Genomic DNA, 15748 nt, shown 5'->3' with positions numbered 1-15748 from the left:
GCAACCTTTCCTTCCCACCCGTTCCCATAGGCTGTTAGAGCTCCCTTACTGCAAGAACATGACCAGGTTCACGGATACACTTCTGCCTGCAGTGTCTGCACACCCCACCCTCCTTACGTGCTGTCAAGATTAGAGGTGTGCCCCACTTTAAAACAGATCTGGAAAATCCAAATATGTAAGATGGAGAGATTGGGATGAGATCGCTTATGCTCCAAGGTTCTTTTAATTTTACCAAAGAATCTAAAAATTCCCTTAGTTCATTTCAGGTTTTTTGTCTTCTTTCGGTTTTTGTTATTATTAATCGATTGACAGGGAACAGAAAAAAATAAAGCTCAATGGCACTCTGCCCATTGAGAGTTAATGAAAAATGAGAACCACCTCTGTAAATGGGGAAACTGATAGCAACTTTCTGGGAACGAATCTATTATATCATCCAGGGAGCAGAACAAAGACAGACCCGCTCAAGTTCTTTGATAGTGAAAATTCATCCAACAGATTAGTGTCATAATGGCCGACACACCTCAGATTCCTGTTTCTCCATCACAACCAAAACTAAAACCTATGTCCAGACTCTGATTATAGGGTAGTCCTCAAAGATCCACAGCCAGAGAAAACACAAAATTCTAACCAGGATAAAAACTAAGTTGACTAACTCTAGCTATGAACAAGTCCAGAGTTGGGGAAGTTAGTATTTTTCCAAAGTAAATGAGAATATATTACAGCATGCAAGGAAAAAAATAACTACAATTCAAGTATAAACTGAGACTCCAGAGAAATGTGGCACTTCCTCTGCTCTGGCCACTCCCACCCCTGTGGGTTCTCCCATCTGAATAGAGGGAGCACGGAGGCTCTAAGCCTTATTTTACAGAAGAAGTAACTGAGACCCTCAGAGACGTAATGTTTGGCCCAAGTTGGAACAACTAGAAGTGGACCCAGGTTTTCCAATTCCTGGTTCAAGGTTTTGCCCATTGCACCATTATTTTTTCCTTTCCTGAGAATGGAGTCTGTGCCAGTCACCCCAACTTGCCCAGGGTAGAAGTTGGCCTTTAAAGGGAAGCATGCATCTGTGTGAGACCCAGAGCCCCAAACTCCAGGACAAATCTCTGAGTCTGCAGACAAGGAAGGGGTACCAATGTCCATAAACCAAAACCCAAACCCAATGCCACTGAGTCGATTCTGACTCATAGCAACCCTGTAAGAACAGAATAGAACTGCCTCATAGGGCTTCCAAGGCTTAAATCTTTACAGAAGCAGACTGCTACATCTTTCTCTCGAGGAGTGGCTGGTGGGTTTGAACTGCTGACCTTTTGGTTAGCAGCCAAACACTTTAACCACTGTGTCACCAGGGCTTCTCTCTCAATGTTCATACCTCTCCCCAAACGTCCCATAAGCCACTGCTCCTTCCCACCCTTCCTATGCCTAGCAGTCTCACATCTACCAGCCACCTTAACTCCAGTTTTGCATTGTTCCAAGCCATTTTCCAAAGCGTGTCCAGAGCGATGATATAAAAAACAGTCTAGTTCAATTACTCCCCCACTTAAAAAGCTTTTATTGACTACCTAGGGACTTCAAAATAAAGTTCAAGCTCTTCAGTAAGGCCTGCAAGATCTAGTCCCAAATGACCCCTCAAGCACCACCTCCCATATTCCTCAACTTCTACTCTCCGTTTAGCCTTTCAGCCTGAAGATCTTCCTCACTGTGAGGGTCTGAATGGTCCTTCCTGCCCTTTAATACTCGGATACAAAGTACTTTCCTCTGCGCGCTCCTCTTCTCTAATCTCTCAAGTCCGGTTGATGCTTCCTCCACGGCAGGTTGTCCACATCACAATTATTATCACATTTACCACTGCACTATACAACAAATTGCTCAGACAATTGTACCTCCTGTGCAAGGTGAAACCCAGAGATGCAGAACCAAGCTTCAGAGCCCAACAGAAACTTAGGTGTGAGTCATGAGTTCACCATTTATTGGACAGGATATTCTACCTCCTCAAGCCTCAGTTTTACTCTCAAAAAATGGGAGTTATACACACCTCACCAATTCGTCGTGAGGATTAAATGGAATGGCTGTGCAGATCATGAAGCAGGTTATTTAATAATGTTAGTTCTGCTCCTCTCTGTCCCTTCTCATAGGCTGTAAGCATTCCCTTAACGCGGAAATATTTCTTACTCTCTCCTTTGTATCCCTGGTGAATAATACAATAGACACTCAAATGTTGTCATAAAGAAGGAGAAGGGAAGTGAGAAAAGCTGGTGAGAAGGAAGGGAGGAAGGAAATTCAATAATTAAATGAATGAATAAAGCTAGAAGCAAATCAAGAGATCCCCATCTGTTAGAACTAAAAGAGAAGCTGTAGACATGGCTCATACGACTTTGAGAATGCCCAGTCCCTCCCTACTAATAATCTCTGAAAGGGATTATTAGTAATTAGGAAAAGACTGGAAACTCTGGCGGCGTAGTGGTTAAGAGCTATGGCTGCTAACCAAAAGGTCAGCAGTTCAGATCTGCCAGGCACTCCTTGGAAACTCTATGGAGCAGTTCTACTCTGTCCTATAGGGTCGATATGGGTCGGAATTGACTCGACAGCAGTGGGTTTTGGTTTAAGAAAAGACTGGATCAAGAGACTGGCTGATCCACCAATAGAAGGCAGTGTAGTCCAATATAGGATTGGCACATGTAATTAAAAAAAAATATTCCTCAAATTGTTCATTCCTAACTCAAAGGTTGGAGATTTGAACCCACCACCGCTGCCCAGGAGAAAGATGTGGCAGTCTGCTTCCGTGAAGATTTCAGCCCTGGAAACCCTATGAGGCGGTCCTACTCTGTCCTACAGGCCTATAGGGTCACTATGAGTCAGAATCAACTTGATGGCAACAGATTTTTACATTTCTAAGCACTGGGCTTGGTATAAAGGAAGATACCAAATAAACTGATCTTACTCTAGTGAGGTATCAGTTATTGAGGATATAATATCTAGAACTGAAATTGACTCGATGGCAATGAGTTTTTGTTTGTTTTGTCTTATCTAGAAGGGGGGGCAGTGGCAATTCTCCCCTTGTATCCAGGAGACCAAGGTTCAATCCAATGCAACTCATGGGCAGCCACTACCCATCTATCAGTGGAAGCTTGTGGGTTGTCATTATGATGCTAAACAGGATGAAGTAGAGCTTCCAGACTAAGATGGACTAGGAAAAAAGCCTCACAATCTACTTCTGAAAATCAGCCAGTTAAAATCCTGTGGATCACAACAGTCCATTCCTCAACAGACCATGGGGGTGGTGAGAACCAGCCAGCATTTCCTTCCATTATGCATGGAGTCACCATGAGTAGGGGGTTGGCTTGGTGGCAGCTAACAATGCCCAGATTAGTGATATGCTGATAAACTAGCTGGGCGGGGGGGGGGGGGGGCACGGATAGACCTGTATAGCATTTGCCAATTTCCATAGTGTAAATACTTCCACTATGGCCGATTTCAAACCACCAATGCTTTACCCATAATTATTTAGCTCAGAAAATCCCTAAGTATTTAACAATTGGCTCCTAGGAGCCCTCCATACACCACTGATGCTCCATCACCCTTACTTTTCTTACTCTTGCCATCTTTTTAATCACTTTGCAGAGAACGGGACATGTCAGCCTTTCATATTCTCACTGCCTAATGGACAAGGAAAGCAAGATGAAAGAATAGAGAAGCTGCCTATTTTTCTGTCAGTGGTTCTAGCAAAGGGGATTGGATTAGGAGGAAGTTGAAACTATTGGCTAGATGTGTTTATGGGTTTAAATTATCCCCATGCTGTCTGTCCCTCATTATTACAGATAATTGAGAGCAGATGCCATAATCAAATGTGCAAAATACAAACACATTTTCTGTCCAAATACAGTATTGATGACTACAACCTGGAAACTGAAATGAAGGGACAGAAACTACGGTGGAAACCTAAGTAGGGACAAACTCATCAAGATGGCAGAGAAGATGTTAAAAGATCACAGCAGCACCTTGGACCAAAATCTAAACAGGAATAAGCAGACCAAGCTAATAAAAGGGAAAAAACCATTTAGCAAAAAGCAAATTTATATCTTAACAATGTTGGAAACTGGGGAAATATAGGAAACTTTTATGAAGTTTCATGGTAGTTAACTAGGAAAAAAAGTCTCACTTGCTCCACCATGGCAAAGGGGCTGCTTGGGTGCAATCACTTAACTCACTTGGCTTCTAAGTGAAAGGCTGGAGGTTCAAGACACCCAGAGGCACCTTGGAAGAAAGGGCTGGCCATCTACTTCCAAAAAATCAGCCAGTTCTACTCTTACATAGGTTAATAGGAGTTGGAATCAATCTGAAGGCAACTGGCAGAAGAGGAAGTCAGCTGTCAAGGCTTCCTTCCTTCTCAGGAGGACTCCACCTTCCCTTCAACTTCTCCCTAGATTTAACAGAGGTAAAGTCAAGTGAGTAATTCCTCACAAAATGTGCTCCTGTTCTCCAGTCAGAGTTCCTGTAAGTGAAGGGTGTAGTTCCAATGAGAGTTGTCTAAAAAAGCAGTTTTATTTTTATGGCTCAGTAAATGTTTATTGAAGTGAGCCCCATTCCCTGTGACACCACTGGGCTGAGGCAGCCGCCCTTGTTGACCAAGCTTGGGCAGGGGTAGGAAGGAATAGCCAGCTTGGCTTCTGTGACTCCTGCTTACTTACTATCTAGGCATTTGGGACTCCAGGACCTGTAGGGGCTCCTCAAGCAACAGCTGTTACATTACTTTAGTAATAAAGTTAAGTAACCTGAACTCAAGCCACATAGAGGAAAAACAGAAAAATCAAAAATATGTGAAGATGAGAATACAAGAAAAAGTACGTCTAGGTAGAACGGGTGAAAAAAAACTGTCACGGAATCCTTTTTACGTAGAGGTGGGCAGAAGTGCAGGAAGGAGCTGCGTTTTCATTCTGTTCAAATGACATGCAACTGAACAGTGAAAAAGGAACTGCTGATACTTTAAAAGGAAAAAAAAAAAAGCACCTAGCAAAAATGCTGTATTTCAGGCTGGTCACTTGTTTCAAAACCTAAAGTGAATCAAAGAGAGAGACAAAGAGACAGATTTAATCTTAAAACATTCTAAATCACTCAGTTACCCAACTTGAGAATATAATTACCCTCTTTCACTGGAGTATAATACTGCTCACAGGGCTGTGTCTGATGAGCTAAAAGGACAACTTTGTGATACAAAAAGGGAGAAAATAAGGCAGGAACTAACGATGCCATTATACCCACAAAGGGGCCAAAGAAAGAATGGGCCATCCTGGTGAGGACAAGAGGAAGGGCAGTCCCCCAGGCATCGATGGCTGTGTGAGTCAGAGCTGGCAGAGGCAAATATGAGATCACAAAACAGCATGCATGGGAGGTTTGGGATTTTAAAACAGCAAATAGAAACATTGAGGAGTTAAAATTAATGCAAAACTATAATATAGATCAAAAAAAAAAAAACACCCCAGTGCCATCGAGTCGATTCCGACTCATAGCGACCCCATAGGATATATAGATCAAGACATTGTGAAACCCAGCAGGAGCTGAATCTTAGGAGTTGGATAGAAGCAGCCAAGAACGAGAACTATCCCACATGGCTTTCCAAAGCCCTGCTTTCTAAATTTTAGAAGAAGAAAAACGTGATGTTAAAATAACTGTCGGGCTTACAGGGGAGCAGAGTCTTGACCGTTTACACACAGGGTAGAAGGGTGCAGCTTTTCCAAGTACTTAACAGGACATCAGGATATCTGTGTTCAAATACTGATCCTGCTGTTAATTTGCTGGGTCATTTTTTTCCCCCAACTCTCATAACTTCTCTGGGTCTGAGAGAGTTCTTCGATAAAATAAGGGAACTAAAATATGTGATCTGGAAAGTGGTTTCAAGCTTTAAAATCCTAGAAAGTTAAAAGCTGGGGAAGGAGAATACAGGCCTCTCAGTAAACAAAGGGCCTCAGATGAAGGACAGTACTTTTTTGCTCCAAATGGTAGGAATGCCCGCTCCAGAGTGGGCTCTGCCCAGCTGTCAGCATGGAACAAAGGCTGCTCAGGCCTCTGAGGACAACTACAAATGGAAAATAAACAGGTAAATTCCTCAGGAGAAAACAGGAGGAGTTCTCTTCCTCCCTGGCTTTCTCTACATTTTACTTCAGATAACTTGTGAATTGTCTAAAAAGTATAAATGTAACTTCACATAATTCTCCTATACCTTCCTGTTTTTTCATAGGAGATTAGCGTAAGCTCCCATGGCCCAGCCCTATCTCCCAGGGCCAGAAAGATTCAAAAAATTAACAATTATCTTAAAAATATGAATGTCCTGATTGTATGCCCTTACCTACATAATGGTTAAGATTTTTGTCTTTTCCATCTCTACAGCAGATTGCCTACGATGTATCACATTCTGGTAATGCTTACTCAATGATAAAATTTTTCTTCTGTTTTTTTGTGGAGAGGATTTCTGGGTTGGGAGTAGATTTCCTTGCGAATACCTTTGCCCCCAACAGCCCCCATCTGCTCTGCCTCAACCCACAGCCCAGAAGGGCACAGCCTGTGTCTCAGGACATTCCATCCCTTGGATTATTTGATGACGTCTCTGTCTCCTACCCACCTACCAGGGTACAATTTTCTAAAAGCAGAGAAAATCCTTCCCAAGAAAATAAACACTCCCAAAACAACTGTCCCATTCTATTACCTATTCGGATTACATAATTACTACGAAGTCAAGACTTTCTTCCTGACGCACCCCAAGAGAACTCTCCACTCATAATGCTGAATTGCCTGTTCTCCACTGTCAAAAGCCCTAAAAACTTCCTCAAGTCCCTAAAAAGCAGCCACCAGTGCCCACTGTGACAGTAATGAAAAACCCCACTGCCTCATCTCTGCCTAGGGTAGCAACTCAGTTCAAAATATTTAAAGTCCTTTATAATATATATGGTCTGTAGACTGTCTTCTTCAACAATAACATTAATAAAAACCCTCACTGATGCCCCAAACTGCCCTGCACAAAGAACACTGGGTATTCTTCCTTGCTTTGGAGGCTAAATCAGACAAGTGTACAGCTTTTGTGTAAAAATGAGGCCACCAATTGGGAACTGGTATCACTTAGCAGCTACCAAGGAAAAGTTAACTCCCTACCCCCAAACACACAGGGCGAGCTCCCTTTTCAGGAGTATTCAGGAAAAAACCTCTGGGTCAAGCTCACTAGAATCCTGCAAAGCACAAGGCTATTTAATTAAGGTCTGGATGCTTTCTTGAAGGAGGCAGCAGTAAAAAAGGTTGAGGGGTCCCTTTATAGCCTGCTCTAACCTGTTCATTGAAGGAGCCCTGGTTGCACAGTGGTTAAAGTGCTGGGCTGCTAACCAAAGTGTCAGCCATTTGAACCCAACAGCTGCTCCGAGGAAGATGTGGCTGTCTGCTTCCTGAAAGTTTACAGCCTTGGAAACCCTGTGGGGCAATACTATTCTGCCCTATAGGTTCGCTCAACTCAATGGCAGTGGGTTGAGTTTTTTTGGTTTTAACCTGTTCATCTGAATCAATGTAGAAACGCTCAGCAGCAATTTGTGCTCTGTAATTCCTCTCTAGGAGTAAGAAGGGCTAGGGTATTCCTGGAATGCCTCTTCACTTACAAATCAAAAGGCATATCTCCTGTGACGGGTATGCTTTGTAGCATCTGCTTGTTGTGACGATTAAATAAAATAATGCATGTAAAGTGCTGAGCAAGAACTTGGCACACACGATAAACCCAATAAAAAAATGATAGTAGTAATTGTAACTAAAAAAAAGGGGGGGTCTGTCTCCAGACGTTTACTGACTTACTTGGAATAGGGAAGATTGACAAGTAAAGCAATAAATAGTTCCACAGCCCACTCCAGAGATATCTCTAATATCCTCTAGGTCTGTCATAATTAGTCACTTACTAGCTAGCAATATGCAAGGAATCCCTGGGTGGCACAAATGCTTAAGTGCTAGAATACCAGCCAAAAGGTTGACAGTTCAAATGTACCCAGAGTCGCTTCAGAAAGACAGGCCTGGCAATCTGCTTCTGAAACGTCACAGCCTTGAAAACCCTAGAGTGCTACTCTGCACACATGGAGTCGCCATGAGTTGGAATTGACTTGACAGCAACTACAACAACAAAGCAACAATGCAGAACTTCACAATTCCAAGAGTATAATACATCACTAGTACTCCCACTCTGAATAACTGAGAAATCTGGAGTGTTTGAAACAAGGACACTCGAAATGCAAAAGACATTTAAGTAATTCCACAAAGCCCCTTAGCAGTGCTCGTGTGGAAGTTTTGCCAGAAAAGTTAAACATCCCACACCAAACAACTTGTTGTCAGGGGAGCAACAGGGTAAATAAAGCACAGAATGCAAGCATCCTAATGAAAAAGCTGTCTTCTCATCACCGATCAGATCTAACACTCTAGCTCTTCTTTAAGTGATAGGTAACAAACTCTTCCTAAGGCACATGTAGCAATTTTTTGTTTCTCTCTGCTGCTTAGACGCACTTAGTTTATGTTTCCTTCCAGGGATAAAACCATCTTTCAAGAGCTTCATGAAAAGAAGGTAAGATATGCAATGAGTAGATTTTACTACAATTTATAAGCATTTTCTACTTTCGTCAGGGCATATACATGATATACCAGGTTCACCTTCTGCACACAGCTAGGTAGGAAATAAAAGAAGGCAAAACAAATAACATCTAGGCTCCAGAAAAGATGGTATGTTTGCAACAGCCGTAAGACAATCTAGAGAGAAAAAAAATGGCCATAAAACTTTTATTTTTATTTTGTGTAATGTCTATTAAACTTGTAAAAGACTAGGCCACATCCTCATTTTTCTAATTTCTAAACCGTGTTTTTAGAAAGACAAAGGCCATTAGTATTATGCCTACTCAGCTCGTAAAAGACCAGGCCTCTTGGCAATTCTTGTAGTTTCTGAACCATGCTTTCAGAAATGCAAAGTGAGGATATACCCTATAACTTTAGAGACAGGCAAGTAATATTCTATTCCTTTGAATATTTGGCTTATTTCACTTGACATTAAGTTTATACGGTAACCCCTCTATCGTCATGAAATTGTTATGTTCTCTACAATTCAAAGTAATAAGTGCAACTTGTAAAAGACAGGTTGTTCTTTAATTTTATTTAATACATTCTAATCAAACAGTAACAGCAGTAAATAAACACTTTGAAAAATAGGCAGGTACCCCCCCCCCATGTGGAAGAAAATTAAATCGAAGTGTTCTACATGGTAGAAGGGAGATAACTGCTGATGTCCGTGGTTAGGCAATTCAAGGACAACTTGGAAGTTTTCTAAAGCCATTTCTAAAAACTCAATGGCAACAGGTTGGAACACAGCTACCTCAACAGGGTACAATGTCTATACTACATTGGTGTTATTAACAGGGATTGAGTTGCACCTGTATAGCATGACATTCATGTCTTTAGCCTTAAAGGAAAAGAGGAAGTCTTTCCCATTTGCACCAGTTTGAGATATTTCTGAGATAAGGCTCCCTTTAAACGGATTACTACAGTACTCATTCACATGAGAGTTCATACATGTAGTAAAAAGACAAGTACAGGATTTCACGGTCAATTTTTTTTTTTTTTTTGGTTGATTTGGTTAATTGCATAAAATGAGGGATAAATATTCACAAGCACGAGCTGTTCAACAAAACTCCTACATATATCTGAATGCAAAATATAAAATGTCCTAAAATAGGCTCTGATCACCAGGCTCATGAAATTGAAGTGAAGCCTGTGTCAGCTTGGTTCCTTCCACTTCTTCAGTGCTCCTGTGAGGAGCTCTTAATCCACCACCAGCACTAGGACCTCTGACCTAGTGGAAAGGACCTACAGAAAGGCAAGGTATTCTGATAACAGGCTCTTACAGCCTTCACTGGGTACACTTTAAAGGGATCAACTGATCTCAGTCAGCTTTAGGAAGGGAAGCATCATTCAGGTAAAAAACATATGGGGGAACTTTAAATACCTAACTACCTCTTCACACACTTAAATTAGACTGACTTCAGCTGTTCTTAGAAAGAATTCCACGTAGTTAGTTATCCAGAGTGTTACTCAAGTTTTGGTTCTCTTTTACATAGCTGCATTTGGAGATACTCTAGATGAGGCATGTTCAGGAAAAAAAACACTTATACCTGGAATTTATATTCTTCCAAGTAATCTTTTAGTCTTGTTGGTAAAGGCAGTCCCCAGATGGTACCAGTACATTTGTTAATGATGAGTCTGCACAGATGCTGCAGAGACGGTGCTGACGTGTAGAGTGGTTTGGTCAGATAAAGGTGTACGGTGCCATTCCGGGGGGCTTCTGGGCTCGTCCCCTTATCCTTGCACATCTGAACATAGTAGTCGATCAGGTGAACCACACTGTCAAACTGTTTAAGCTTGGACTTGACGCATATGATTGAGTCCAATCTGAATTTCCCATCTTGGTATTCAATTCGCAGATTAGTTGGTCCAGCTGATGTTTTAACAGATATTGTCAGTAGGTAGTCTGAATGCGAACTATCTCTAATCAAGAAAGTTCCTTCTGGTGCCTCTTTTAATTTCTCTTTGGCTTCATTAACAGTCATACTTCCCCAGTACCATCCTGGGGTTTTTATTCAAAAAGAAAAAAAAAAAGAGGGTAAAATAATTATTATAAGAATCTTTAGAATAGGGAAAGTACTTGGCAATCATTTTTCTAGCTCTTAAAAAAAAGTTTGTCGTTAAAGTTTACCAGGGGCTGTCATAAGTATTTTTTGGCAGAAATTTAATTACATTTTGGGTCCGTTTTATTTTACGAACACAAACTAGGCCAGTTTTCTTTTCAAAGAAAATAACTTTCTGCTAACTGTTCTTTAAGCTTCTCCCAACGAAACAAACAAAAAATTTGCAATATAACACACTGGCTGACAAACCACGATGAATTATTTAAGTGGAATAAAAAATTTAACGTAGATTTGAAATCAAAAGTCAGAAATAAAAGCCTTGCCCTTAAAAAAGTGGAAAGCTCAGTTCCTGTAATCCCAGTCGAGTAAAACAAGCAATTTTTAGGGTGGTTTGTGCTCCCCACCCCATCACCCAAAAAAATCTGTTAATGGCTGCATTTCTTCGTTCAAAATCCTGGAAGACACTGCTATTTACCTATTTAAAAAATACAGTTCCAGTACAATAACTTGTTTGCTGCTTTTGATTACAACTCCCTTTCAGTCACTGAGAAATGAGGGAAGCTCAATTGATAATTAGTACTTCAAATTTACGATCTGAACTACCCTCGTTCGGACTTTGCCTTAATCCAAATTCAATCACAACCATGGGTCGCCCCAGCATTCTCTTTTTGATCTGCCTCCACCATTTCCCGAGCCTATCCCGTTTTCAGAAACGACTCAGTCATTCTGCATTTAAGAAGTTTAAACAACGTGTCCTCCCTCCCCTAAAAACCTGCTCGGAGACCTACAATCAGCAGGTCCCGCAGCCCACAAGGAAAGACAAGAACCGCGAGCAGGAGGACTTTCCCCTCTCCCTAGTGCTATCAAAACTTCAACTTTGCCCCAAACGGAAGCTTTTAGGATCCAGATTTTGAAAGTCTGCGTAATTTGCCAGAATTTAAAAAAAAAAAAAAATTTTTTCTTTTCTTTTAGATGCCGAAAGGCGACAGCGAGCTGTGCAAAAAGCTCAGGACTGCACTTGAAACAAGCAATACCCTGAGCTCGCTGGCCCCTGGAGGCCGCGCTCGGCGGGGACTTCACTGCCCGGCTCTTCCGACCCGCCGCCGCGGCACTCTCAGCCCTGGATTTGGCCGCCAAGATCCCTGACTGCTACAGCGGCTCAGCCAGGGAGCCGGATGCGGCTAGAGCTGCCGTGAGCGCGGCGACCACTCGCTGCCCTTGCCTTCCGCGGAAAGGGAAGTGCCGGGTACTTTTTCAGCCAGGGTTCGAGCCCGAGCGCCGACCACTGAGCAGCTGGGGAAAAGCAGTAAAGGTACAGCGCCCTATGAGGTTATTCCCAAGAAGCTCTTCTCGCGCTCTGCCCACTCCCAGGCTTCTGTATCCCACAAGAACCACTTTCCTTTCGCATTCTCAAGGATCCCAGAGCCGTGTGGGCATCCTCTCCGCGGTTCCCCGCTCTGGAGAGAAGGGAAGCGAGGGAACGGTTGTCCAGCCCAATCTTTGCTTCCCACATTCCAGCTGCCTTCCTCTCCAGAGCAGCCCCCAGCCCCGTTTTCGGGGAGGCTCCCCTTCTGCACCCCCCAAGCGTCGTGGCGGGTCCCTTCCCTACCGGTTTGACTGAGCTCCCGCAGGGCCGTCGCCAGACGCGCTGCCTCCGGAGACGGCTCCTCCGCCGAGGCCGCGATACCCCACTGGCTCCGCGTCCCTTCCGCGCCATTCCCGGAGGGCTCGAGGCACCGCAGGGTCATGGGGGAAGGGTCACCGCGGCAAAGACAGGTGTCCGCCCGAGCTGGGGTCAGAGGTGGGCACGCGTCCGTCCTCAAAGTCAGTGGGAACCCCAAAACGAGTCCCTACGGGGTGTCCGACACGGTAGAGGAGGGGGAGGGGTGGGGAGCTGCCGGTTCTTCCTCCCCAGGGCTGAGCAGACCGACAGCAAAGTCCCCCGCAGGAGTGGTCACCCACAGTTTGCCTGTAAAGAGAAAGTAGGGGATTGAGTCAATCCAATCTGGACCCCTGCGGCTGGGGTGCGGGAGCGGGAGAAGTAGAGACATGGAAGGTCTCGGGGACTCCTCTGCCCCTCTGCTCCTGCACCATTTAACCCCAAACATCCAGTTACCGCCCTTGCCAACTCTAGAGAAAACGGGATAAAGAGAGCATGGATTCAAGACGCAGGGCTGGCGGGGGGAAGGGGGGCGTGGGAAGACAGGATGGGGGTAGGAAATGGGGTGTCTTCCCAACCGCGGCTGCACGCAGAAGTCAGACCAGGAAAACAGTCACCTGCAGGTCTGGTGGGAATAGGCTGTTGTCAAGGGCAAGTAGGGGGAAAAAATAGGAGAGATCCCCATATTGGCACCTCTATCCACACCCTGCACAGCCCGCTGGCCCCTGGGGGGAGGCAACCGGCACAAATCTTGCTCGCCGCCCTAAAGCGCTGCGGGGCTCCCCGGGTCCGAGCCACCAGCTTGGGTCGCGGAGGTGCGCGAACGGCCGCATCCCCGCCCCGGAGCTGCTTCGCTCCCCTCCCCCGCTTCCCCGTGCTGGCTTGGGGCAGGGGTGGGGGGAGCCGCCAGGCGCCGCTGCGGCAGCTCCCGGGCTAGGCCGGCCGCTGCGGGCGCTGTCGAGGAATCGGTCCGAGCGGGAACTCCGGGTCGGGGCCGAGCGGGTGGCAGTGAACGCGGCAGAACGTGCAATCGACACACGCCGAGCCCTTACCTCGGCCGCCGCCGCCGCCGCCGCCGCCTCCCCAGTAGACATAGGGCGGAGGAATCGGGAGGGGCCGGAGAGAGGAGGGGTGTCTGCCTGAGTTTCCCCTGTTGACGTTTAATTTGGGAACGCGATGCCCAAGGATGCGACGCGTCTTGCGCTCTACGGCGGCGGTGGCCGCCGGAGTTCTCTGCGTAGAGGGCAGACAGAAGCCCCGGCGATCATTGCCTCGACCCCCGGGCTTCGACACCAACCTCGCGCACAGCCTGGGCAGCTGCGAGGTTTCCCTCTGGTTGTGACCAAGGAGGTGGGAAGGAAAAGGGGAGAGAGGAAGGAGCGAGGGAGGAAGGCAGGGCGGTAGGGAGGAGCGGAAGATCAGGTTAAGAAAAGGATTATTAATTTGGATGGCAGTTTAGGAGGGAAAAAAACTCCGGAGACTTTCCGACGCCTTGAAGGAACCGGAGAAAGCAGGCAGCAGCGCCCCGCCGCCCGGCAGGTCCGCAGCTCGGACTCTCTCCCCGAGGAGCTGTAAACCACGGAAGCAAAGATCGCCCGCTGCTCCCCAAAGCACGCGGCCGCGCCCCAGTGCCCTCCCCAGCGACCCTCCTCGGGGCGGAGCTTTTGGGGCTCCCCCCATCAGTACCTGCCGCCAGCCCCGGCCGGTAGTCCTCCAGTGCCTGCGCTGGGGGCGCAGGGAATCCTGAGGCTGGGTTTCTGTGGCTCCGGCGCGCACCTTCCGCGGCCCGTGCAGCGCCGGTGGCTGCGGGCGAGGAAGATCATGCTTCAGGGGAAACCCAAAGCCCGCGAGCCACCGCAGCGGCGGCGGCGGCGGCGGCGGCGGCGGGAAGACTTGGAAGAGTTAAACGTCGGTCCCCGGAGCGGTGTGTGCGCGCGACTTCCCAGCCCGACGCACCTCCCCAGCTCCCCGCCTCCCTCTCCCCGTCGGCGCGCCCCGCCCCGCCCCGCCCCGCCCGGCTGCTGCGGAGGCCGCTTTCCAGGAACTTTCCAGGAATCCGCCTCACGTGACCGCAGCCCCCGCTACCGCTTTAAAGAGGCACCGGCGCTAATGCGCAGGCTTCGGAGGAGGCAGGCGCACAGCGCTTGGGTGCGTGGACCGGCACTCTGGGCGCCGGGTAACCCGCCCCCCTTTGACCCCGCTCCCCGAGTGAAGCCCCCCCGCCATGCCGTGTCCTTTTTGGAAGCTGCAGCTTGCACCGCCCCCCCCCTCCCCGAGTCAGCTTTGCGCCGGAGTCGTCATCTTTCTCGCCCTCGGCCCGCCGCGGGGTTTTTTGTCTTTCCATCCCGTCTGCACATTTTCGACGCGACCCTCCAGGCCTCACATTACGTGAGGGAATACGGGGGGGAGACCAGGGGTTCTCGGAAACGGGCCCCTCCTGCTCTAAGACACATTGATGGGATGGGGGAAGCTCCCTGCCCAACCCTCTGTGACCACACCCGGGGGATAGAGGAAGCGGGTCAGGGTCCTAGAAGACAACGCGCGCGCGTAGAGCAGTGCCTCCTTAAGCGGCGCCGGCGCTCCCAGTCTCCTCCCCCGGCGCTCCCGCTGGCTGTCTGCTGCGCCAGCCCTGCCCGGCTCCTCCCTCCCGCCTCCGCTACGCTCCATCGCCTCTTTCCGGCCGCCTGCTGGCCCGCCCCGCTCACCTGCGCCGGCCGGGGTGGTTTGCCCTTACCTGCGCGCCCGGGAGGTATAGGCTGGCGGGCCTCGGTGCCCGCAGTCAGGAAAGGGCTAGTCTCTGCAATTCCCTGTAGGACTAAAGCTTCAGAGCCGGGAATTCGGAAGGATCTTGGCACCTCTTCCCTGCTGGGGACACTCGCCTTCTCCCACCCCGTTGGATGCCGCCTGGTCTTAGTTGGAAACGCATCTTGCCTGCATGCCCGCCCCCGAAGTGTGACCTACTTTAAATGTGACCTACTTTTTAAAAAGCATTAACATTCACGGAAAACCGGATCCAAAATTTAGATAACTATTTTTCTTTGAAATACTATACTATTGCATCACTGCTCTAAAGGTCAATGGCCACTTCAGTGGAAGCGGTGGCTACGGGGAAGTTGGGCGAGGAAGGGGAGGAGACGCGGGGGAGGCGCGGCTTACAAACCTTGTCTGGTGCCCCCCCTGCTGGTTCTGGGAGGAAGCGTGGACCAGCTCCCAGACTCCCGGGTTCTGGAGTCGGGGACAAATGGTTTTCTCGATAGTTTTCCCGCTTTTGAGTAAATAACTCTATACAAATGATAAACTGGTGAGTCAGATGGGGGGCGTTTTCCAGCTATTAAAGGGCTTTGTCAACAGTGCAGTCGTGTGCACGGAGACAAGTTAGGTTTTTTAGAAAGAATCTTTGAAGGGG

General features: G+C 47.2%; 1 protein-coding gene across 4 annotated transcripts; it reads right to left on the bottom strand.

Moving 5' to 3' along the window:
* Window positions 1–8198: 8198 nt before the first annotated feature.
* On the bottom strand, window positions 8199–15357 carry SOCS2 (suppressor of cytokine signaling 2). 4 transcript variants are annotated; one of them, XM_049884067.1, is made up of 3 exons: window positions 15077–15357; window positions 12292–12651; window positions 8199–10621 (listed from the first exon to the last, which is right to left on the bottom strand). In XM_049884067.1, exons 2-3 carry the CDS (start codon window positions 12428–12430, stop codon window positions 10164–10166), a joined length of 597 nt encoding a protein of 198 aa, XP_049740024.1. In that variant the 5' UTR covers window positions 12431–12651; window positions 15077–15357; the 3' UTR covers window positions 8199–10163. The 4 variants fall into 4 exon arrangements, with proteins under 4 accessions (XP_049740024.1, XP_049740022.1, XP_049740023.1 ...); XM_049884065.1 differs by lacking the exon at window positions 15077–15357 and adding an exon at window positions 14029–14279; XM_049884066.1 differs by lacking the exon at window positions 15077–15357 and adding an exon at window positions 13395–14018.
* Between the last annotated feature and the right edge of the window lie 391 nt (window positions 15358–15748).

Source organism: Elephas maximus, chromosome 4, assembly GCF_024166365.1.
Source record: "Elephas maximus indicus isolate mEleMax1 chromosome 4, mEleMax1 primary haplotype, whole genome shotgun sequence".
Taxonomy (NCBI): Eukaryota; Metazoa; Chordata; class Mammalia; order Proboscidea; family Elephantidae; genus Elephas; species Elephas maximus.
This window is presented reverse-complemented; position numbering and strand designations above follow the sequence as displayed.